Raw genomic sequence first — 25,597 nt, 5'->3', positions numbered from 1 at the left:
CTTCATGCAATTGTGAGAGTTGGATAAGCATCTCTGTATGGTTATTGTCTCTGATTCTGATAATGGAACTTGAAGTCCGTGGGGCAGGCAGTAGGGAAAGAAAGACAGAGGTAAAGTGGGGAGATCAAGAACAGGTTGGAACCAACAAGCACAAGCTAGAATCCCATGAGGAAGAACTGGAATACATGTTAGTTCTTATTTACTCTGACTTTGGTGATAAGGGTATCTAGCAGAAGTGGGACTTTTTATCATTGACCTAGATACACATACCTGGCCTAAGAGTCACAGAAACCAAAAGGCAATCAGGGCAAAAGTAGAGCAGTTGCAGGCCCAGCTGTTGCCTCAAACCAACGAAGTGAGTCAGCAGACTGACAACAACATGTGTGAGCTGAAATAATGGCCACTGTTTCTCTTCTAGCCTTCAAATCTCCCAAGAATCTCCCATGTGGCCAACCCTAACTGGAAACAAACAAGAGAGTGAATTCTGGGAAATGTAGCTCAGCCTAGGCAAGTTGATAACATTACAAAGCCATTAAGATCCACCCCTAGACAACTTGGCATCCATATATATCTCCTTAAAGTATACTTAATCTCTGAATAATGATAATAACAAAGGCATGCCTCTGCCTAGTGTGATACAACTATCTCTCATACAACTGAAAAAAAAAATGCTAACCCTTTCCCCCAAGTTTCCTTTTTTGTCCTTGGGTGATGTTTATTATTTTCCAGGCTGCTTCACATATATATTTTCATAGCTTGTAACTTAAGTGCTAAGATATAAAGTAAACTATTATTAAGACAACTTGTGTTAGATGATAAGGGGCCATGAAAGGGAAAAAAATAAAAATATCTGGTTAATATATAAAAACATATTTATATTAAAATAAGGAAGAAATACTTACAACTCGTATAGTCCTTGTTTCTGCAATGGTCATATGGTCATAGTTAATATCAGTCACTACCTTTTCCCCATATTCTATCTATTGCTATTCTTTTTGCCCTCAGCAAGCACCTCAGCTGGTCATAGTTCTTTGCTTGGTGGAGCAAAAAACTTCATTCCTGAAAGCTCTGGGGTATTAGCAGTCCTCCGTGAATTGAATTGTTACAGTTTTTTGTTGACTTTAATCTAGGACATGGAAATATTAAGAAGCACTCTTAAAGATTTCCTGCATTCCATATATGCTTGTTACTCCTATTGTGTCACTAGTAGCAATTGTGTTGCTACTGGTCACACAATTTTTCCCTGTTAGAACTGAACACCCTAGCCAGAAAATAACCTCATTTTCTGCCGTTAATTCAATGGCATAAGGTATCCAGAGTGGACAGGCAGCAGTCTCATCTTCCATTTCAGTGGAATTAATGTTGGGTCCCCTTTTGAAAGTGTTCCTCCCTTAGAACTAATGTTGGAACCGAACTGTCGATTCCCTCCTGGGCAGGGGTCGCCGCGAAGGATCACCGACACGAGATTCACAGCAGAGAGTTATTTATTACTAGCGCGCTAGGGTCCCAAGCTCTAAGTTGGCCCTGGGACCCCGACTGCTTGTTACAGGCTGTTTACATAGGCAAACACAAGTTCAAACACAGCTTAGGGCGCGAAATTCAAACAAAGCTTTAGGCGCGTGGTAATTGGGTCTGTCTATGGCCTGAGCAAGGTGTCTTGTTCTAATTGGTTAGAGCAGGACCTTATGAGGTTTTTTTCCTGGAGTTGTTGATTCCGGGAACTTCGAGGCAGGGTGGGACCCCCGGAATTGGCAGGGTGGGACCCCATGAGGTTGTTTCCCGGAATTGGCAGGGTGGGACCCTATCAGGGTGGGACCCTATCGAGGCAGGGTGGGACCCTATCCAGAGCCACCTGGTGTTAATTTTTTTAAGTTCTTTTTTTATGAGGCCTAGTTTCTAAGTTTTATGCGGCCTAGTTTCACTATGATCTCTAGACTAGTAGAGCCTACAACATAGGGATGGGAAGCAACATTTTGCTAATGGATTAGTAGAGGTAATAGTGAGTGCTGCTACTCCTATTTTCACCCCTGGCTTTTTAGATCTATGAAAATATATATATATATATTTTTGAGATGAAGTCTTGCTCTGTTGCCCAGGTTGGAGTGCAGTGGCATGATCTCGGCTCACTGCAAGCTCCGCCTCCCAGGTTCATGCCATTCTCTGCCTCAGCCTCCTGTGTAGCTGGGACTACAGGTGCCCGCCACCACACCTGGCTAATTTTTTGTATTTTTAATAGAGACAGGGTTTTGCCGTGTTAGCCAGGATGGTCTCGATCTCCTGATCTCGTGATCCGCCCGCCTCGGCCTCCCAAAATGCTGGGATTACAGGCGTGAGCCACCGCACCTGGCAGATCTATGAATATTGACTATGGGAGAAACAGGACCATATAGTGGACTCTGACTCAAAGCATCCTGGAAGACATTGCCCAGCCCTGCAAGGTGTTTTCAAAAGGCCATAACAGCATTTTCAAAAAGCCACTCTGTTTCTATCAAGCCAGCTGCTTCAGGATGATGGGGAGCATGGTACGACCGGTAAAGTCCGTGAGCATGGGACCATTGCCATGTTTCATTTGCTGTGATGTGCGTTCCTTGTTTGGAAGCAGTGCTTTGTCTAGTATCATGATAGTAGATAAGATAAGTTTATGGATGGTAGTCTTGGAAGAAGCTTTGTGGACAGAGAAGGCAAATCCATATTCAGTATGAGTGTCCATTCAAGTATCAAGGTAGACTACTCAAAATCCTGCCCGCTGTGAGGATGAATTTCCCCTCATCCCTGTCTTTCAAGGCTATTATAGAGCAGCACTGTAGATGCTACCACTCTCTACTTTCATGTAGTGTCTTCACGTCATGCAGCATCACCAGTAAACCAAACCTGAGGTTTTTCTTCCTTAATCAATTTGTCATAGGGAACTCCCCATCAGACCATCCATACCGGTTGGAAAAGTGAAAATATATAGCAGAAGTAGGGGCCATGAGTATTTGGGCAGCTTCTTTTTGTTTGTTTGTTTGTTTTTTGCCCTGTCGCCCAGGCTGGAGTGCAGTGGCGCGATCTCGGCTCACTGCAAGATCCGCCTCTGGGGTTCATGCGATTGTCCTACCACAACCTCCCGAGTAGCTGGGATTACAGGCGCCCACCACCATGCCCGGCTAATTTTTGCATTTTTAGTCGAGACGGGGTCTCACCACATTGGCCAGGCTGGTCTCGAACTCCTGACCTCAAATGATCCACCCGCCTCGGCCTCCCAAAGTGCTGAGATTACAGGCGTGAGCCACTGAAGCCAGCCTGGGTTACTTGTTCATGCAACTTACTTGTGGTTTCAAGTCCTGATCAAGCCTGATCACATATACACCTCTTCCATTTGATAATGGAGTGCTTCTTTGCACACACAACTTTATGGCTTATCTACTTGAACAACCTCGAGCTCACAATGGGGAGCTCAGGTTCCATGGTAAGTCGGTGGCTCATGGTGGTTAAGCATCCAGTCTCTACAAAGGCTCAGTAGCAAGGCCAAAGTTGTTTCTGAAAAAGAGAGCAGTTATCTGCAGAATATGACAGTGGTTAGCTCCAAAATTCTAAGGGTCCAGTTTTGTGTCACTTACAGGGGCTTGCCAAAGACTTCAAAATGCATCCTTATCTGTCACTGACACTTTAAGCACCACTGGAGCTCCTGGGTCATATGTCCCAAGTAGAGCAGTTTGCACAGCAGCCTAGACAAAAGCCTTCTCTTATTCTGGGCTCCAATCAAAACTAGCATTTCTTAAGTCAAATTCATACAATGGCCAACCAAAGAGGAAAATACGAGGCATACTCTCAATCAGCTTCTGTCTTAAAATTCCCTAAGCAAGTGTCTTATTGGCCTGCCTGGGACCTGTGCCAATCCCTCTAATTGCAATGTCTTGGGAGTAAAGTTCTACTACTGACGCAGCCTCATTCATGCAATCACACCCATTACTAGAGTTTGAGGTATCTGTGGCTGGTAGGCCCCCTCCAAAACCATATTAGTTCCCCAAATGATGTTCTGGGAAAACAAATCAATGTCTACCCCTGGAAGGATTAAGCTCTTTATGGCCTTCACTGTCTTCATTCATGAAGATAGCATATCTTCCCATTTAATTAAGTCTTTCCTCTATGGCTCTTAGTTACAATTTTTAGAATATGTGTATATGTACATGTGGTGTATCATACATTTGTTTTACAGCTTAAACCTTTATTTAGTTATTTTGGGTACATAAGAAAGCTATTAATCTTCATACATTTCCTATTTGTATACTTTACTGAACTCTCTGTGGCAGGCAGAATTCTGAGATGACCCCCATGACCATTACTTCCTGATGCTACTCCCATGATTACGTTAGGCTGCATTGCAAGAGAAAATTTCTGGATGTATTCAGGTTACTAGTCTTGACCCTGAGGTAGAGAAATTTCTGGGTGGGCCTAACTTAATCACGAGGCCTTCTAGAGTGAAGTCTTCTCTAGCTGGTGTTAGAAGAAAAAGTCAAAGAGAGATTCAAGGTGTGAGAGAGATTTGATGCCAGGGAGGTTCTCTGTTGCTAACATGGAAGGATCTGCAGGTCAAAGGGATCTGGGAGTGATATCTATTTGCTGACAGTAGTGCCTGACCAGTATTCATTAAGAAAACAGAACTTCAGTCCTATAACTGCAAGGACATGGCAGGCTAGAACTTGTGCTGTATTTGATGTTTGCTATATGCATCATGTGAAAGACTAAATCCACTATAACTGTTCTACTCACAGTTGGTGCCAGAGGCCTCACATTCCTCTAGTGGTTTTTTTTTTTTTTTTTTTTTTTTCTGTCTCCCTGCTTGACTTTGGGATTCCTTAACACTCCCCCCCTCAGGGAGAATCTGGATCTTGCTGCTGTTTCAGCTGGAATTCACTGTCATTTGCTGGGGCCCTGTTGGTGTGGTGGTAGGGTGTGGGGAGGAAAAGTGTTCTATAATATTATGATGAAATCTCAGCCTTTTAATGAGCATGTGTCCTTGGGCTATGACCTTCGCAGATATTTCTTAGTTTTTAAAAACTTCCCCTCTTAGGTGAGACAGGAAGGCTAAGGAGGCTGAAGTACAGGAAATGCACTTCTCCCAGGTGGGGTAAGCCTCTGGTAAAATAATTCCCCTTAGTAAAGTAGTTCTTTTTTATGGAGAAGTCTCTGGGCGTATTTCAAATGATAAGATTAATTTTCCCCTCCGGCTGCCAGCACAGGAAGGGTCTTTCTTGGACCTTCATCATGAAAACATGGCAGGGTTCTTGGAGGTAAAGCCCACAACAGTGTGGGGGTCCCAGCTATGACTTCAGCTCTCACAGGTCTTTCAATGTCGTATTAGTCAACACTCAGCCTCCAGCAATTTTTCCAAACTGCCATTTAAGTTTATGGTTCCAACATGTCTTCTGCTCCAGGTAAGCAGAGCTTGACTGTGACTCTCTGGACTTCTCTGTCTTTGCAGATGACATTGATGGCAATCTGCGGTGAAAACTCAGTTCTCTTTTGGGTCAGAGAAAAGATATTGATTTTCAGTGTGTCCAGATTTTTCTCGTTGTAAGGGCAGGAATGATGGCTTCCAAGTACATGCAGGTAAAACAGAAAGTCATTAACTTTAACTTTTATTTCTGCATTCTTATATTTCTCAGTTCTCTTTACGACCACCTATTCCTACTTTAAAAAAGAATTTTTCATGAATCTTTTATTGAAAGCACCAAATAGATATTCTCTAAAATTGCTTTTCATTTTTATAGTTTATTTCCATAATAGAGATCTATTTTACTTTGAACCTTTAGTAAAAATATTCTTTTTCTTGTGCTGTAGAATTTTTTTCAACCCCAAGAGCTTGTGTTGTTTCATTCTGAATATTTACGCTAGAAAAAGAAGAAATCTCTTTAAGCCAAAGGATTGTAAACAGACACTATTCTTAGACTGTCTTTATCTTCTTTGATCTTGACCTTGAACATTCTTACTTTAACCCCCTCCTGGCTAGATTTTTCATTTTTTATTTTCTATTTTAATTTCTGAAATACATGTGCAGAATGTGCAGGTTTGTTACATAGGTATGCACGTTCCATGGTGGTTTGCTGCACCTATCAACCTGTCATCTAGGTTTAAAGCCCCACATGCACTAGGTATTTGTCCTAATTCTCTCCCTCGCCTTGCCTGCCCCCGACTCCCGACAGACCCTGGTGTGTGATGTTCTCCTCCCTGTGTCCATGTGTTCTCAGAGCTAGATTTTTAATAGATATGCATGAGCACAAGCATCAACCCAATGCACCCTACTCATCTGGCATTAGTTTCACATGATTCCAATAGACTCAGGTCAAATCATCTTGCCCTTCTATTCTTGAATTCTTGAAAAGTCTGATACATATTGTAGTTTGTACAGATGTATTATGTGAAAGAGTAAATCCACGATAACTGTGCTACTCACAGTGTATTCCCTGGACTGGTGCTACTCTCTGAACTGTTTTGTACTGGTCCACGATTAGATAAGTACAGAAAGGGAGAGTATAACCTTAGAGACTATGATAACAATTTCATAAAATAATTTTACATCTGCTGGGCAAAGTGGCTCATGCTTGTAATCTCAGGACTTTGGGAGGCCGAGGTGGGAGGATTATCTGAGGTCAGGAGTTCGAGACCAGCCTGGCCAACATGGTGAAACCCTGTCTCTACTAAAAATACAAAAAATAGCCAGGTGTGGTGGTGGGCACCTGTAATCCCAGCTTCTTGGGAGGCTGAGGCAGGAGAATCACTTGAACCTGGGAGGCAGAGGTTGCAGTGAGCCGAGATTGTGCCATTGCACTCCAGCCTGGGCAATAGAGCGAGACTCCATCTCAAAAAAAAAAAAAAAAGAAAAAAGAAAGAAGAAATAATTTTACAAATTATTGTTATTATTTACAAATATTAGGTTTGTGGAATCTAATAATAGAACCTTGAACTTTGTATGTCTTTGACTTGTTTTCTCTTTTATTTTTCTACTTAGTCATCTTTACTGATTTTACCAAAGTATGGATCAATGACGGATTGGACATTAAAAAAAAAAAAAAAAAGTCCTTTACCACAGGTAGTTTGAGAAAAAATGCCTTAGAATGAAGCACTCCTAAATATCTCCTTGACTTTTACTCTACTGGCAACCCATTTCCCAAGGTACAGTGAGCCACCACATTTCCCCTTAAACTTCCATCACTTTACTGTGAAAGGATACAGAAAGAAAAGAACTGGGTTTATTAGAAAAGCGGAAGTAGAGCAGGAGAGCCAGACTAACGCCATTTTAAGTTAACCTCCATCTTGAGACTAACAAGGCACATTCCTTGCCAGTCATGGCCCGTGGTCATAAGATGTTTACATTTAAGGAAACAGCTTAATGATATCGGCAAGGACACATTTCTACAGCAACAGAGTGTCTCTATGTCCCAATATCCATAACAGTACATGATTTCAAGTTCATTATAGTTATGCTTTAATGTACTTATGCCAATTTTGATGTATTTATTTATTTATGCTTTGATGTATTTATAAATTTGCTTTGATGGATTTATGCCAATTATGATGTATTTATTTATGATGTATTTATCCTTGGCTTCCTAAGTGCCAAGGATGGTTTTATTTAAATGAGCGAAGTAACAAATTTTGTCATACTTTCAGCCCACCCACAGGTAGACATAACTTAGCTTAGCTTTTACATAGATAAGACTCCTAAACAAGAAAAACTTAAAACAAAGATGAGGCATTCCTCTTCTTGATTTCTGAGGACCCCCTAATCTGTAACTGAGTAGCTTTTAATAAACTGTCTCTTCTCACTGTACTCTGCGACTTGCCTTTAACTCTTTCCTGCTCAAGATCCAAGAACCCATTCTTGGGGATCCCTCTTCTGGCAACAGCTTGAGAGGGCTGGGAGAATGAGGAGGCATGGGAAAATGGGAGGGGCATAACAGGGCTTTCATTCTTTCTCAGAAAATACCTGTCCTGCAGTACATAGATGGCTGCCAGGGTCTCTTTTGATGCTGTCTCTGAGTTGACAAGCTCAAAGAAGAAAGTTGGGGGCAGGGAGGTGACTCTTGAGAATCCTTTTCCTTCCTTCTCTCCTGGGGCTCATTCTTTTTTTTTTTTTTTTTTTTTTTTGAGACGGAGTCTCGCTTTGTGGTCCAGGCTGGAGTGCAGTGGCCGGATCTCAGCTCACTGCAAGCTCCGCCTCCCGGGTTCCCGCCATTCTCCTGCCTCAGCCTCCCGAGTAGCTGGGACTACAGGCACCCGCCACCTCGCCCGGCTAGTTTTTTGTATTTTTTAGTAGAGACGGGGTTTCACCGTGTTAGCCAGGATGGTCTCGATCTCCTGACCTCGTGATCCGCCCGTCTCGGCCTCCCAAAGTGCTGGGATTACAGGCTTGAGCCACCGCGCCCGGCCTCCTGGGGCTCATTCTGCTCTGACTCAGGGGACAAGACTGTTTTGTTGACTACAACCTCCTCAACACTGCACAGAGTGGAAAGATACCTCCCTCCTCCTGCCAGACTTTGATGTCTGTGTTCTCTTCTTCTCACCTCCGGTACTTTGCCCAGTACTCAGGAATGCTTCAGATGACAAGACATGCACCTGAGGCGCCTTGGAGACTTAGCTTATAGGCAAATAGATTGCACTGTCGTAGGTTGAGCTGTGAAGCCACTACTGGCAACCCCTACGCTGTATCAGTGTGATTCTTTTTTTTAAAGAAAACACTTTCAATGATTTGTTTAATTTAAATAAGAAATATCATCACATGTTTACACATTTAAACAGTACAAAGGATTGTATAGTAATAAAAAATTATTTCTCCTACTCTGACTTCCCCATGCCCTGATATAGTATCATGCCTTCCCCATACCACAAATGGTAGCAAGATATGTGTATTATTTTGCTTGTTATTTCATTAAACAAAAGATCTGAGAGTACCTTTCCTATCGATGCATATGCATCTTGTTCATTCTTTTTAATGGCCGTGTAGTATTCCGTTACATAGGTATGCATAATTAATAAAATAATTCCTCATTAATGGATATTTACATTTACAAAAATGTCGCCAACCTTTTGTTACTATGAGCAATGCTGAATCAACACCTTATATGCACTTCTTTGCACAGAGGAGCCTGATGGAGTGGGGAGACTACCTGGCTTTCTAGGGATTCTTAGATTCTTCATGTGTGATTGGTTTTTGAGATCTAACATAGGACATCATTTTTATCTTTGCTGTCTTTTAATATTTCAATACAGCACGCCTGCCTAGAGAGATGTTTGGAATCTGTTTCTTGCCGTCCTATCTTCATGTCCTTTGCCAAAAATATCTTTTTCTAGTTCATAAATAGTAACATCAAGCAGGATAGGAATGGTGTCATAGGTCTGTGGCACTCCCTGAGTGACTTCTCTTTGTTTTCATCAACTCATTAACCCATAAGTTATTTGATAGATTATGAATCTATTTAACTATCTGATTATCTTCCAAGATATTGTGGGATTAGAATGAATTGACAATCTCTTCCTCTACCTTACCTCTACCCTCATCTCTTCTAGCAGAGAGAAAACTGAAATAAAAATAATAAGAAAAATAGAAGTCCCATTGGAATTTTCTCTATAGGGTAGCAAAGAGAGCAAGAGACTTTTTTTTCTCATTCCAGGCTCTTAATTTATTTTTTCATGTTCATATTAGTTCTTCCCAAGGTTTATATCGAATACTTCAAGCTTGTCAAGGAAAAATAATGGTTTCCCAATATTATATCTAATTGTGTTCCCTATTACTCTAACCCACGTGATTTATATACCTTTTACATTTTGACAACAATGGCATTCCTTTTAGTATTCCCACTAGGTAAGAATACCACCTTGTTCTCTCCCCTTTATCTTTGTTAGGTAAAAATGAAAGGGTTATTTTGATTTATTAATACAAGAGGCAACTGAGCTTGGATCTATCCTTCAAGATATCCTTGCACAGTGAAAACAACAAATGTTATTTTGCTCTATAAACATTATATTGAGATATTTCTTCATGTCTTTTATTTTTGCTTACTTTTTAATGGACACATTGTAAATGTACATATTTATGGGACTCCCATCTCTACAAAAAAAAAAATTAGCTGGCTATGGTGGCATATGCCTGTAGTCCTAGCTACTCAGGAACCTGAGGCAGGAGAATTGCTTGAGCACAGGTGTTTGAGGCTGTAATGAGCTATGATTGTGCCACTGCACTCCAGCCAGGAAATAGCACTCCTTCTGGATAAACAAATTCAAATTCAGAGTAAGACCCTGTCTAAAAAAAAAAATAGAAGAAAGAAAAGAAAAAGAAAAAGAAAAAGAAAAAATCAACTCAGTTTTTTTTTTTTTTTTTTTTTTTGAGATGGACTCTAGCTCTGTCGCCCAGTCTGGAGTGCAGTCGTGCAACCTCTGCCTCCTGGGTTCAAGTGATTCTCCTGCCTCAGCCTCTCGAGTAGCTGGGACTACAGGTGTGTGCCACCACTCCCACCTAATTTTTGTATTTTTAGTAGAGATGGGGTTTCACTATATTGGCCAGGCTGGTCTCGAAGTCTTGACCTCAAGTGATCTGCCTGCCTTGGCCTCCCAAAGTGCTGGGATTACAGGCATGAGCCACTGCACCAGGCCTCAAGTCAGTATTTTGCGTGACCATCACCTTATCCATTTCCGATTTATTTCTTTGTGGTGAGGACATTCAAAGGCCAGAGAGCAACTCAAAAGTAAGTGTGGTGTTTCTTGTAATCCAGAAACAATCAGTGGATAGGAGAGAGCTAGAAGTTCCTTCTCAGCCCCATAATAGAATGTATACTGGTTGTGGTTAAGACACATTGCTTCAGAGGTGACATAGGAAAGGAAGGCTGCTGGCCAGGCTATCCTGGACCTGGAATTTGGGGTGCACATTAACCCTTGTTTATGGTCCTAAAGAAGTAGTTCTCTACTGGGGGCATTTTTCCCCTGGGGGACATTTGGCAATGTCTGGAGACATTTCTTGGTTGTCACAACTGGGGAATGGGGGATTGCCACTGGTATATGTTGCATAGAGGCCATCAATGCATCTCTCATTGTGCAGGGCAGCCCCCCTCCCCAAGAAAGAATTATCTAGCCCCAAATATCAATAGTGCCCAAGTTGAGAAACTCCTGGTCTAGAATTTTTATCCTATACTAAAACTTGTACCGCAGAGCCTAGGGGATTGGGGAGAGACAAAAATATGCATCCGGTCAAACTCCAGGTCACATCCCTAAAGATTCTGATTTCATTAGTGTGAGGTAGAGCCTGGATATGGTATTCTCACGAAGCTCCCCAGGTGACCCACGTAAACAAGGTTGAGAATGACTCCCTGGAGAGTCTGGTCTGATGGAGGCCACAGAAGAGCCAGACCTCCCCCCATTTTCCTGCGACTGGGGGGTTATTTAAAGGTTGGTTCCCTGAAGAGGTAGCAGCAGTGGAGAAACCCAGGGGAGATGGAGCGAAGTCCCCCCAAGTGCTAGAGAGGGTAAGATGGAAGTTCAAATCTGGGGCTTTTGTGAGAATTGGGAAACAGCACTCCTTCTGGATAAACAAATTCAGAACTTCTAGGTGAGTGCTCCCAGGGCTCTTAGCCTAGCTATCAGACCAGACTACTGTGGCAGAGAGAAAGATGCCCTTCTACAGTGGATGTGGCCCCTGCCAAGACACAAAGCTCCTGAACCCAAAGGCATCTGGATTTTGGCTCCCACTTGCCCCTTCCTCTGGGTGCCTTTGTAGGGTGCACAAACTGCACAACCTAATGCAGCAACCCCAACTAAAATTTGCCTTAGCTAAGATCTTTCTGAGACAGTAAAGGGGCAGCGTATTGCCTTACTGATTTAACAAGAACTAAACAACCAAACAACAAACAAACAAACAAAACAAACCATGAGAGGCTTACTCAAATGCCTCAAAGAAACCAGATCCGTCCTGCGGGCAGCCTAGAAACCCCATCCTGATGCCAGGATCCAGCGATGCCAAGCTACAGGGAGGAGGCTCCAGTCTGGTCGTGGTATCTTTGGGGTGGTTAAGAACAACCCAGGAAATGAGGAAATCTGGCTGCAGGAACCTACAGCTGGATCCCCAAGGCTGTGGGTGAGACAGAGAACTTTCTGTGCCTTGTGCTCTCCCATCAGCTGATCCTGGAAGGAGAACCTCAAGCCCCATCCTAAACCGCAGCACAGCAGGCACGCACCCGGTCCAGTCCTCGATTTATTCCTTTGCAAAAGAGAAACAAACAAACCAAAAAACTGTAGTATGGACTTTGACGTCAGCAGAACTCCACACCTAAGTTCCAGTCCCTGCTCTGCCAGTAACGGGGGTGAATCTGGGCAAGTTTCTAAGCGTCGGTTTCTTCTTGGAGAAAGTGGACATAGTAATAGCGAACTTGGGGCATGGTCGTGAGGATCATACCAGAGAACGTGGCCATAGTATCCGGCCGCAGTGTGGCCACTCTGAATCCCCTCGGTTGCCCCTTCTGTTTCCGTGTGACTCACACAGCTTTCTTCTGCACAGATGGTATCCTTCTAGACGTCTGGGATGTTCTAGGCGGTTGAGCCACCCGTGTGTGTATTCCGGGTGAGGGGGCGCGCAAATTGGACCAAAGAAAGATACTCTAGGATATTTCGCTCTGCTGGGGCATGTCTCCAGCGCTCTCTGGCCAGAAAGCGCTGGCACAAAAGGAGGAGGTGGGTGGGTCAGAGCCCCAAACCGCGCAGTGTTCCAGTGGGGCGGAGAAAGGAGGGCAGGCCCCAGGCGGGAAGGAGGGAGGAAAAGAGGCGAGAGGAGGAGTTTTCCAGCCCGGCCTTCGCCCGCCCGCTAGCACGCAGTCCCTTGGTCTCTTTGGTCTCCTCCCGCCCCTGGAAGCGCGCTGCGCTGCCGAGGCGAGCTATGCGCCCGCTCGCCATGGAGAGCCCCGCACACCGGCCCGCGCTGCTGCTGCTGCTGCCGCCTCTGCTGCTGCTGCTGCTGCGCGTCCCGCCTAGCCGCGGCTTCCCAGGTAGGATCGGAGGCGTGGCTGCCTCCTCAGCTGGGCACCAAAGACCCCCGGAGTCGCCGTTGGGACCCTTCGCTCGGGATAGCGGGAGGTGCAGGGGGCGCCCTTTGTTTGCGCAGAACTCCTCTTTCGCAGCCCGAGGGTGGGGGTGATGCGGAGCGGGGCTGGTGTCTGGGCACGCACCGGGAAGAACTGACTGTTCCATCTCCAGGCGCGGGGCGCCCTCGCGGCGACGGGAGCCCGGGCACCTTCTGCGTCCGGGCTTCCAGAGTTCCAATCAAACCCTTTTCGGTGTAGGAGGCTCCAGAGAGAAAGTTTGGCCGCAGACTAGTTTGCTACTTTCTCACACCCAGAATTTTGCCTCTCACATGGTTGCTCACTGGAGGCTGGCAGCTTGTCCTGGAAGGAACCTCTATGCCCTCCCACTACACGTCCCAGGCTACCCCCTTGGGGCCGCAGGGCACGAGCCACGGGAAAGCGACTTTTGTGGAAGGCACGGGCGGGGCCTCCCCTGAATCTCTTAACCCCCCCTGCTGGGGATTCAGAGAAAGTCTGCGCCTCTGAGGAAGAATCGCCGGCTGAGTGGTGACATGTGGCATGCACTTGATTAGCCCCAGGGAAAGAGGGCTACTCGCGCAAGGCTCTGCTGGGCAGAGGGTGCGGCTTATTCCTGTAGGGCGTGGTCTCCGGCATCTAAGGGGGCCCTGGTGTTTCTTGGGGGCCCTCCTGGTGTGAGCAAAATTATCTTTGGAGATGCACTTTAAAAAGCTCCAGCTAACTTCCTCACCCTGGAGTCTTAAGTTAGCGAAGAGCTTCAGGGGAGTAGGGCAATGTGCCACGCACTCCTGTTGCCTCGGAATGGAGAGGAAATCCATGGATGCGTTTTAATTTAGTGTTAATGGGAAAGTGGGTGACGTGGGCTATAGGGCGTGCAAATATTTGGCTCTGCATTCAACACTGTGGGCAGCTTAAATCTGGGGTATTAGAAATGAACCTACTGAGTTCTGGTAGAAGGATAGAGGATGCCCATCTTTCTACCAGTGTGCTTGGGAGATGTAGGGATGGCTGCGGGAAACTCTCTGCATGCACCTAAATGAATGAATAAAACAAATTTGTAAATTAATAAACAGGAACATTTGTGTTTTGAGCTGACTCTTAAGTTTTCAGCTGCTTTGTAGGAACTGATTCAGGGTAAAGTGGAAAGGAAATTTTATCCTTACTGCCAGGCAACTGTCATTCCCATGGTGTGTTAATACCACCTCTCCCACCCCCGTTAGCAGGAATCAGGTTAAAATGAACCTATAGGGGAAGAGGAAGTCATTAAGTGCCCCAGAATCAGCTTTCTGGGGAGCATGCAAATAAGGTGAGAAGATAGAGATAGCTTTTCCGCACTGAATTGGGAGGTGTCTGTGAGCTGCCTGGGAACCTCAACTTCTTGTTGAGCCTTTCTCAAGCTGGGGACCCCTTCTCCTTTTCCATCCGACCTCCGTCCCTTCTCCTCCCCTGCCCTCCCCTCTCCTTTCTCTCATCTTCCACCTTTATATAGTATAGCTTGCTACCAGGGCCCAGCCACAGAATCATGAGTTTGCCAGTTTGGGCATTCACTACCACAGTCTTTTGGGACCTATCCCTGGCTTTCCTGGCTCCCTCTGCCAGCCTGCAGGCTGCTCCCAACTTTTAGCCACCATGTTCCTGCTTGCCACTACCTCCACTGACTCCTAACCTGCCCTCTGGCTCTGCTCAGACCACAAATGAGCTGAAGCTGATTGGAGCTGCTTGATAGACACTCCTCTTGAGCCTCCTTTTGGCATGGCTCAATGGGGTCTCTTGGGAAGTGTGCTCCGCCGAGGTTGTGAGATCCAGAGGAGGGGATTTCAGTCCAAGCCAGAGGCTTTGGAAGGCTGGGGAGGGGAAACTCTCTAGGCCCTTGGGTCTGAAAGCAAATCACATTGGCTGAGTTCACTCTAAGTGCTGGGTGACAAATTTTAAAGATCATTTCAAAGACACTCTCCTAGCAAGTGGACATCATATGTCCAGTAAGAGAGAAAGTAAGGGCCCTGAATCTGGAACTCCTGAAAGAAGATGGAGATCTAGGGCCCCAATCAGCAAGTCGATTATGTAACCATCTGCACGTGAATAGCAAATCTGTCAGAGTGAGAGTAAATCACTCTCATTCCCACTCCTAGAAGGTGTCTGGAGTTCTTCCATCTTAGAATTTAATGCAGCTTTTCTGACTCTCTGATCTATTTTTTTGCAGCCTAGCAAAGATGCAGTGTCTATAAAAACCCACATGAAGTGTATGGAAAATTTGTAGAAAAGTTGTTTGCGTTTGCCTGTGTTTGTATGCTTATAACAGATGAGAATTTTGATTCTGTTCTTAAAATAATTCTTAGAGCTGTATTTGCATGTGAGATTTTGTAGGTTCACTCTGCCTCCTTCTGCAAACAAGGCTGAAGATGGAGAATGAGTACCATGGCCTCTAAGAAAGGCTTCGTGAATCTTACATCTGGAGAAAACTGCTAAAGTAGCGTGGTTTTACTAGTCAGGAAAACCAAGTGAGGTTTGCTAAAAGCCAAACCAGACTATATCAGCTGAAGCAGTCTTCTGAAATACCACATTTGGAGATAAGTACTAGGAATGGAGCACCTAACTCAGGTTCTATAATTAAGGTCTCACCGGGAACAGGCTAGGAATTCCTATTTAGATTTAAAACGTGTAATCAGCTGACAGAAGTACTCTGCAATGAAAAGGAAATATGCTGGGGAGAGCAGGTCATTTTTCTCTAGCATTTTCTTCATTGATAACACTCTCAGTACAGTACAATGTTGTTTGTTAGTTACTACTCATTTCACAGATTTGGGAGCTGAATGAGACACCAGAAACCATTGTTAAAGCTGCATCTTCACATCTTCCCAACTCATCAGTCCTTGCCCCATAACCAGTGCTGCTTTTCTCTTTTAGATTATTGCTATAACCTTCTCACTTTTGGTCTCCCTAATTCTAGCTCATTTTACTTTCTCACTTTAGATAATGGTCTTTTAAGTCCATTGACTTTAGTACTGTTTTTTATCACATCACTCCCCTACTCAAAAACTTAGGACAGCAGCTCCCTGTTCTCCCTCAAGTAGAAAGTTGTTAGTTGTTTTTAGGGGCCTAGACAGTTTGCTTCTAGCCTAATTTTCCAGACTTTTCCCCCTGGTTCCCTAAAATCCTATCCTTATAGAACGTGAGTCACATTTTCCTTCTTGGCAGATGCTGCTTTCTGTACCTGGAATCCTTCCCCCTGGCCATTTGTCCAAATACTGCCCACCATCCAGCAACACCCCCACTTCGATGAGACCCTTCCTTGGTCACTCCAATGGGAAGCAACCTGCCTTCCTTTTAACACCCATGGTCTCACTCAGGTCTCTTATATTTATCACATATGTCACATATGATAATGCTGTATATTATCATAATTTATGCGCTCTTCTTCTTCTTGCAGATTTTAAGCCCTTGCAGATTTTAAGCTCTTGCTGTGTCTTACCCTTATTTGTATTTCCCATGGTGCCTAGCAGAGCACTTTGTGCCACATGGATATTTGTGCTTAATGAATTAACAGTGCCTGTAACTCCAGTGATGGGCCATTGGACAGGAAAGGAGCTGAGGGGAACATGTGCACAGGTACACAGGGCTTTGTGCCACCGTGAGTCTACGTACATAGAAACGATGGCTTACTGGCTACAGAGGTTCCTTTTAAATCTACGAACACTCTCCGTTTAAGCAATAACCTTCTCTGTTGGGGGCTGTAAGCTGAGAGACTGACTGCAGCCGCAAGCTGGAGTTTGCACTTATTATTTTTGTTGGCCACCTTGATCTGTGCCTTTCCAAAGTGGTTGAATGGTTTCCTTAGTAAACGCAAATATGTGTGCTACATCAATCCCTCTTTCAGAGAACACAACTGAAATTAGTAATTGAAAGTGAAGAGAGAATTTAAATAGAAGACGTTTTAGTTTTGCCAGGCTATAGCATAGTATGAAAGTTGTAGCAGGCAAGTTATGATTAATGGCCAGGTTAAGGATTCGCTTCCAAAATAGCAGTGTGAATAATAACCTCTCCCAAGTTCCAATTCATAGGGAGTTTCTCAAACCAGCCCCTCAGTTCTTAATTGATTGAAGTAATTGTGACAGGAAGTCAAAGCATTCTACTTCAAGTCTCCCCTGTAGGATTTAACCAGAATTTCCGAGATGACACTTTCCTAATGTGTGATGTCTGAACTGCTAACTTTTATGGGCCATTTGTTTTAGGAGGGTGATCTTTTAAGCCTGAATCTTTCTCTGGGAAATTTGGGTTTAGTTCTGACATAGAATCAGTTTCTACCTTTTCTAATAAAACCTGGGCTCTGCCCAGAGACTTATTTTCAAAGTGAACACTGAATGATGAAGCATTTGTGTGCTTGGGAGACCACGATGAAGAAGGTATGTAATTTCTTCTCTCTTGTAGCTTTCTGTCTTATGGGGAAATAGAGACATAGTTATTTCAGGTAATCAATGGTATAATACAGTTGAATTGACAGGCCCGGGGAGCACAGAGAGGAGCTATGTGGGAACACTGGGATTGGTTATTGAAGAATGATGCTGAGACTTGCTGATGCGGAGATGGTGGCACTAAAGGCCCAAGAAAAGTGAAAGTAGAGAATGTGTGGGCTTCTCTAAGAATGTTTTGAAATTGGAGACAAAAATCTGTGTGAGTGTCCTTTTTTCTGGGGAGATGGCTCTATCCTGATTCAAAACCACTAGTTGCTAGAGCATCTTCATGAATTCTATGAGAAAATGTGCACTTAATGGGCAGAAAAATCAACGTACAGAGTAAGATGAAATTACCAGAGTAGGTAAACTTTGATTGAACCAGTGAGCAGGTGGCCTTTCCAGTTACAGCCAGGTGTATAGTTTCCAGTTATTTTCACTTAAAAAGCAGCACCAAGCAAAACAGATGTAATCATAAATTGTAATTGCCTTCAGGCCTGGGCTGGTAACTTGCTGTACCCCCCTGCCCCACTTAGTACAGTGTGACTTGGGGGAGGATCTTTAGTCAGTGTTTGTGGATTTATTGATTGATGTAATTGTGACAGAGAATCAAAGCTTCCTATTTCAAATATCCCCCGTAGGATTTAACCAGAATTTCCAAGATGATACTTTCCTGAGAAAACGGATTGTAAGATAGCTAAATGTCAAAGGAAATTTGTCCATTTGGACAGGCAATGAATCAGGGCATAGTTAATTGCGAAGGCTCTTGGATGTCAAATCACCCGAAGACATTATTCTAAGAGACTTAGAAACTCAAGGGAGCTCTGGGGGCAGGATTTGCAGATAAAGATTTAGAGGAAAAGCTTGTGCAAGAGAAAAGTCCTTGGTAGCATTGCTAAGCCCCCAAGTTTTCCAAATGATAATTAGTAGCACCTGGATCATACGGGTGTCTGGCACATTCTGACCTCAGAAACCTCTGGAGTACTCATTCCGGAGCTGAATGATTCACTCACCCGTAATCCTTAGCTCACACTGGATACTTCTTTATACATTGTTCTCCAGGGAGAAGATAAATGGGTTTGGACATAATGGCTTGGATTATCCCAGAGGTTTGGGGTTGTAAATTGAGCATAATGATTATCAAACTTTCTTCTGAGTAATAGATCCAAACATAGAATCTGGGGACAGACTTTCTGCCTTGGCCTTGAAATATCATTGCAATATTTCTTCTGTCCCACTCTTACAGTGACCTGTAGTGTAATCACATGTCCTAGCAGCTCATGTCCCCTGCTATCGCTAGCTGTTTGCAATGTACATCCAGTTGTACTTAATGAGAACCTCCTCAATGCTGATTACACCCCATGATCTGCTAATGGATGACCCTCGCCTGCCACTTATTGTGTGGGTGGCTGAGCTGAATGACCCTGCCAATCCCAGCGATCCAAGATTGTTCACAAACACTAGTTAAATTAGGGCCACAGGGTGAGAATTAAGCCAAGGTTTGGCAGGCCCATTGTGGAGTGGTGAGGAAGTGGTGGAGTGGCTACATCCTCCACCTTCTGAGATTCTGCCCGCAAAGTGGCAATTCCTTATAGGAACTCTGACAGACATGTTGGTACTGACTCAGTATTAGTCAGATCAAGGCTCCAATTCCTTTCCATACCCGACCCTGAAATTCTGTTTCCATTTAGATTTTAATTCAGCTTTCCAAGGGGTAGGGTCATTATGTTGCACCATTACCTATTCAGGGATCGGATGCCCCCAGCTACATGAGTAGGTTGTGGGATCTTGTTCATTTTTGTATTCTCATGGTCTAGCAGGGAGCCTGACTTCTGGGAGGCTCTCAGTGAATCTGCGGAGTGACATTTGCTGGGGGGCATGCCTCTGGCCAGTTCTGAGCCCGTGGGTATCTTGGTCTTTATCTAGATTTCTGCAGGAGTTTCTCTGTTCCACACCCAGGCTCCCTTGCATGGGTTGCCTAATTCATGGAACCATGGAACCTCAGACTGGGAGGATGCCTGAGACAGTAACTTGCCCTGCATTTTAGGGAGAAGCCTCTGAGGCTCAGCAAGATGAAGGGATTTGTCTGGGGTCACACAGAGAATTAAAAGCAGAATTGGGAGTAGAGCTCAGTCTAGTGGCTATAGAATTCCTTTCACTTCATAGGCATGCACTGAATCCAATTTTTGTGTGGTCCCTACATGTCAGGCATCCTGTGGGGCACCAGAGATAGGCAGGCAAGAATGAATGGCACTGAGCGTTTGATATGGTTTAGATCTGTGTCCCCACCCAAATCTCATGTTAAAATGTAATCTTCAGTGCTGGAGGTGGGGTCTGGCCAGAGGTGACTGGATCATGGGGGGCTGATTTCTCATGAATGGTTTAGCACCATCCCCTTTGGTGTTATTTTTGCAATAGTAAGTTATCATAATATCTGGTTGTTTCGAAAGTGTGCAGCACCTCCTCCATCTCTCTTGCTCCTGCTCTGGCCATGTAAGACATGCCTGCTTCTCCTTCACCTTCTGCCTTGATTGTAAGTTTCCTGAGGCCTCATCAGAGGTAGAAGCCGCTATACTTCCTGTACAACCTGCAGAACTGTGATCCAATTAAACCTCTTTTCTTTATAAAGTACCCAGTCTCAGGTATTTCTTTATAGCAGTGTGAAAATTGACAAATACAGCATTGTTCACTGAGCCCCTGTCCAGGGTGTGTCTCAGAGCTATTCTTTATATTGACACTTGGCTGTACTCTCAGCATCTCATATCTAGAGCTGTTTGGATGTTTTTCAAGAGTTCTGAAAAGTCGCTGCCCCAATGTCAGTTCTTGCCCTCTTTTGAGGTTGTCAGAGTCCCAGATGCTTCCTCTCTGTACCACTTGCTTTGAACTCCTCAACTGATTTGTGATTACATTAATAACAGTTTTATTGAGATACAATTCACATACCATACCTCATTCATTTAAACTGTATGACTCAATGGTCTTAGCATATTCACAGAGTTGTGCATTCATCACCACAACCAATTTTAGAATGTTTTCATTGTTCCCCAAATAAACTCCAAACCCCGTCGCCATCATTTCCCAATCCCCCATCTTTAGGCAACCACTAATCTATTTTCTGCCTCTATATATTTGCCTACACTTGACCTTCCATAAAAATGGAATTACATAGTATTTATCCTTTTGTGTTTGGCTTCTTTCACTTAGTATAGTGCTTTCAAGGTTCAACTGTGGCAGGATACTGGCCAGAGTCAGCCGATGGTGCCTGACCACCTCTCAATGCTGGCTGCAGGGCCACCAGTAGTGCATAAAGCACCTTGGAGTGAATTAGAAAAAGAGGCCCCCATCTGGGCACATGTAGATCTGTGGACACAGGTCTTGGTCAAGAGACAGACTTTGGGCAAGAAAAGGATAGAGGCTGGCCCAAGACTCAAGGACTTGAGGCCTTGAGTCCAAGGATTCAAGACTTGGAGAGTGGAGGGCAGGCTAGTTTTGAGATGAGACCCCACTTGCTCTTTGTGAGGGTGTGATGGTGGGTGCTGTAGTGCAGGGAACTCCCTGAACTATATCTATGTAGTCCTGGATGTCGGTAGCTTAACCCCAAGTGGGACAAGCTATGGACCCCATATTCTTTTAGAGCTTGTGACTCTGTAAAAGGAGAACAAAACAAAAAGCTGTGCTTGCATGCCAGCAGCATCTGTGGTGAACTCTTGGGTCACGTGGGAGCACGTTAAAAATGCAGAAGCTCAGGCCCAAACTCAAGACCTACTGAATCAGCATCTTCATTTTAACAAGATCCTTCCAATGATTCTTCTACACGATGAAATTTAGGAAGCAGCTCTTGGCCAAGACAGGGTGGCTTGCCTGTTTATAACTACCACACAGTGGCTCACTTCCCCTCCTCTCCCATTTCCTGTTGGCTTTGCCTTCATCACTGAATCCTCTGGCCTTCCTTTCCTAAGTCCCCAACATTCCTGAGATAAGCATGTACAGCCTGTAGTTTAGGTTTTTTCCTCCCTTCTCTAACTCAAAAACAAATGCAACCCCCCTTAACTTCATCTCTTTTTAAATCTTTCTGCCAGGAATACAGCCCCTGCCTGGCTTAGCCTTGAGCAGCAGCAAAGCACATCTTCAGGCTGATTGGTAACGGGGGCCTTGCATGGCTTTTCCCTGCAGCTAAGATGTATTAATACCTTATGAATAACTTTAACTGTCAAGAAAACCAGGCTAGTGTGATCAGGACTGCTCCTGCCACTCTGCCAAGACTCCTGGGGCTGAGAATTCCTGGAACTGATCAGCTCTTAAAGACACAGCGATTTTTTATCTTCATACCAGAAATCAGTGCCACTGGGGTTAGCGGGAAGGCAGCACCTTGGGAGATGAGTGAGAGTGAGAGCAGTGGATTAGTGAGGAAAACACCCAGCCCCTCATAGTAAGCCCCTCAAGCTCCATGAATTGGGGATGTCAGGAAGACTGAACTGTTAACAGCACTGAAAGGGGGTCTCTCACCTTTTCAGGCAGTTGGGTAAGTAGTAGTTTCCAACCCAGCAATGGTATTTTTTTCTCTTTTCTTTTCCTTTTTTTTTTTTCCTTTTTGACGGAGTCTTACTCTGTCACCCAGGCTGGAATGCAGTGACATGATCTCGGCTCACTGCAACCTCCACCGCCAAGGTTCAAGCGATTCTCTTGCCTCGGTCTCCCGAGTAGCTGGGATTACAGGTTTGTACCACTACTCCCAGCTAAGTTTTGTATTTTTAGTAGAGACAGGGTTTCACCATTTTGGCCAGGCTGGTCTCAAACTCCTGACCTCGTGATCCACCCTCTTCGGACTCCCAAAGTGTTGGGATTACAGGCATGAGCCACCGTGCCTGGCCAGCAATGGTATTTGTACAGGCTGAGTTAGGATCACCTGGGGAGTCTGATGAAATATGGTTTCCCTGGGCCATATTTTGATACACAAATCAAAATCTGTATATTTTGATTTGGTAGATCTAGGTTAGGGACCAGTAATCTAGGGTGAGGGTCTGCAAACAAAATCCAGGCAGTCCAAAGATGGCTCACTGCCAGTTTTTATATGATTAGTTGAGCTAAGAATGGTTTTAACATTTTAAACTGATTGAAAAAAAAATCAGAAGAATAATGATGTTTTGTGACACATGAAAATGATATAAAATTCAAATTTTGATATTATTGAAACACAGCCATGTTCATTCCTTTGAGTATTTGTCTATGGCTACTTGGTGATACAATGGCAGTTGAGTAGTTGTGACAGAGTCCATATGGCTTGTAAAGCTGAAATGCTTTCCTTTACAGAAAATGTTTGCTGAACCTCTAATCCAAGGCCTTACTCAAAGTGTGGTTTGATAACCAGCCTCACCTGGGAGCTTTATAGAAATGTAGAATCTTGAACACCATCATAGATATGAAATAAGCACCTACCTTTTAACAAGATTCCTGGGTGTTTGGGGCTACTTCTTCCCCACCATGAGGCTCAACTTGGGACTCATCTTGGAGGTCCAGGCCAGCATGCTGTAACTAGCCTTGTATGTGGTTAATTTATCTGACACATAGCTGGGTTTGAACCATTCTTAAGGTTTGAAGCTTGGTAATCTCCTGATATCTTAGATGCTCTAAAAGCTAGGTTCCTGTTTTATTCTTGCCAATTCTTGGCTAAGATCCAGTGTCCTAATCTGAGGCTGGAGGTGGACTGGCTTTTGCTACCTGTTGACAGATTTCTTAATGCTTCTTGGATTTCTAGACAGCAGTCTCCAGATGTGCTGCCCTGCCAGGATCTTGGTATGTAATATGGCCCATAGCCCTCCACCTTCTCCTACTTCCTTCCATGAAGCACTGCTTCCCAGAGACATTCAGAAATGGTGTATGGGAAGCAGGAGGCATTGTAATTTAGTTGCAAAAGGCTGGATTAAATAGGTTTCTTTATTGCAGGACTGCTCAGGGTCATTGATATGCTAGTGTACCTTGTTACTCTCTGAGAGAGGACAAGGAGGAATAGTGAGGACCACAGAATCTCAAAGTGGGGTCTGTAGACCAGCAGTAACATCTGCAGCATCTCCTGGGAACCTAGTAGATATATACATTCTCAGACCACACCCCGGAGCTACTGAGTCATGAGCTGGGTATGTGGGAAGTGGGCCTAGTCATCTGTGTTTTAGCAGATCCTCCAAGTGATTCTTATATACCCTCAAGTGTGAGAACCACTGGTGTGGACATTTTCAAATGGTTTTCTCCGAACATCTCACTAGCCAAATGTCTTGTCCTGAAACCAAAAACACAGTGTTAATGGAAATCAATTTGTTGATTTCCATTAACACTGTGTTTTTGGTTTCAGGACAAGACATTTGGGAACATGACATTGAATTTCCTGAAGCATTTACTGGCGGCAGTGACCACTGCAGGCTTGGGGAGGTAGAAGTAGGGAAGAAAAAAAACCCCAACCTTTGGGTAGCATCATCTGTCCCACATCTGTCTCTCTAGTCATTGTGTTTTGGTTAAAGGAAGTTTTTTTGAGTTGAAAGCCACCAACTTTTGGGTATTATAAACATGTGTTCTTTAAAATGTGTTTTTTTGGTATTAAAATGTAAAGAAAGCTGGGGACAGCCCTTGGGGTGTTTCTCTCTCCTCTTCACGTTGCTTCCTTTCAGAATACTCTCTTCTGTAAAATTTTCTCATGCAAATTCCAAACTCATCTTTTCAGGCCAGCCAAGTCCAAATGGCTCTCATTTGAGTGAGTGACCCTCTTCTCCATGGGAAGCCTCAGGACACATTCAGATAGGAGGGAAGCTGTGGCTCTCAGCATGAGGAGACTGTGCCTTCCTTCTCAAAGCTCAGCTCACTCCCTCTCATTCCAGACCTTCTTCCTTTGCCTTCCAGGGCTAGTGGTGTCACAGCCATGGACCTGTGTTTGAACACTTTTTGGTGTTTACTCTGTGAGGATATGTAACTGCTGTGTTGTCACTTAGTTTGAAATTCTCAGTGATAGTGAGGCTTGAGGGTGAGTTGGGAGAAAGCACTAAGTTATTCTATTTCCTCCATGGGTTGGCCGCTGAGGAGAGGAATGAAGGTTGAGAAAGCCATGCAGACCTTGATTTTCAGTGAAAATAGTGAGACAACTGACAACTTCCATTTCTGTACATTTTTGGTGGGCAGAAAATAGATACTGTAGTTTACTTTTCTTGGCTTGGTGGTCTGAATGTTACACATATCTATAAAATGGCCCATTTGATATTGCAGATGAGCTGAAAGTATCCTCTGATGAATGTATTTTAACAAAGTTTTCAAAAATTATAGGCTGGCCACTGTTTTTTCACAATTTTTTGAAAAAAAAAAAAAAATTACAGGCTGAGCACAGTGACTCATGCCTGTAATCCCAGCACTTTGAAAGGCCAAGGTGAGAGGATCGCTTGAGCCCAGGAGTTCAAGACCAGCCTGGGCAACATAGTGAGACACTATCTCTGTAAAAAAAAAAAAAAAAAAAAGAAAAAGAAAAAGAAAGAAAGAAAAGAAATTAGTCAGGTGTGGTGGCACTCACCTGTAGTTCCGGCTACTCAGGGGCTGAGGTGGGAGGATCGCTTGAACCCAGGCGGTCAAGGCTGCAGTGAGCCGTGATCATGCACTGCACTGCAGACTGGGTGATAGAGTGAGTCCCTTTCTTTAAAACAAAATTATAAAAGTAAAAACATGCTCATTATGAAAATATTCAAATAGAGGCATAAAAAGTTGAAAGCAGGCCCACCCTTCATTTTCCTCTTGATTCCATTCTCTTTTTCTGAAGTTGCCACTCATTAGTTTGATATAAGCTTCTGGACAGTTTTCTATGCTTATGATTCTTAAACAAAAAAGGTAAAAAAATAACGTATTGCTACATGTAACAACAACACAGACATAATGTTCAGTCAAATAAACCAGACACAGAAGAGTACACATGGCAATTCCATTGATACAAAGTTCAGCAACAATGTGCAAAACTAGTCCATGGTGTTACAAGACAGAATAGCAGTTGTCTTTACAGGGTAGCCACTGGGAGGGGCCACAAGGGGGTCTTCAAGGGTGCCAGCAGTATTCTATATC

At 44.1% G+C, this 25,597-nt stretch overlaps 1 protein-coding gene across 2 annotated transcripts in view; it reads left to right on the top strand.

Moving 5' to 3' along the window:
• Positions 1-12,804: 12,804 nt before the first annotated feature.
• SRPX (sushi repeat containing protein X-linked) overlaps positions 12,805-25,597 on the top strand; it is a 74,068-nt gene continuing 61,275 nt past the window's right edge. For both annotated transcript variants that reach the window (XM_001083979.5, XM_001084091.5), the window contains exon 1: positions 12,805-13,010. In XM_001083979.5, the coding sequence (XP_001083979.3) occupies positions 12,902-13,010 (109 nt within the window). In that variant the 5' untranslated portion in view covers positions 12,805-12,901. The remainder of the gene's footprint in view (positions 13,011-25,597) is intronic.

This window comes from Macaca mulatta, chromosome X (genome assembly GCF_049350105.2).
Source record: "Macaca mulatta isolate MMU2019108-1 chromosome X, T2T-MMU8v2.0, whole genome shotgun sequence".
NCBI lineage: Eukaryota > Metazoa > Chordata > Mammalia > Primates > Cercopithecidae > Macaca > Macaca mulatta.
Note: the sequence above shows the minus strand (reverse complement) of the source record. Positions and strands in the feature narration are given on the sequence as shown.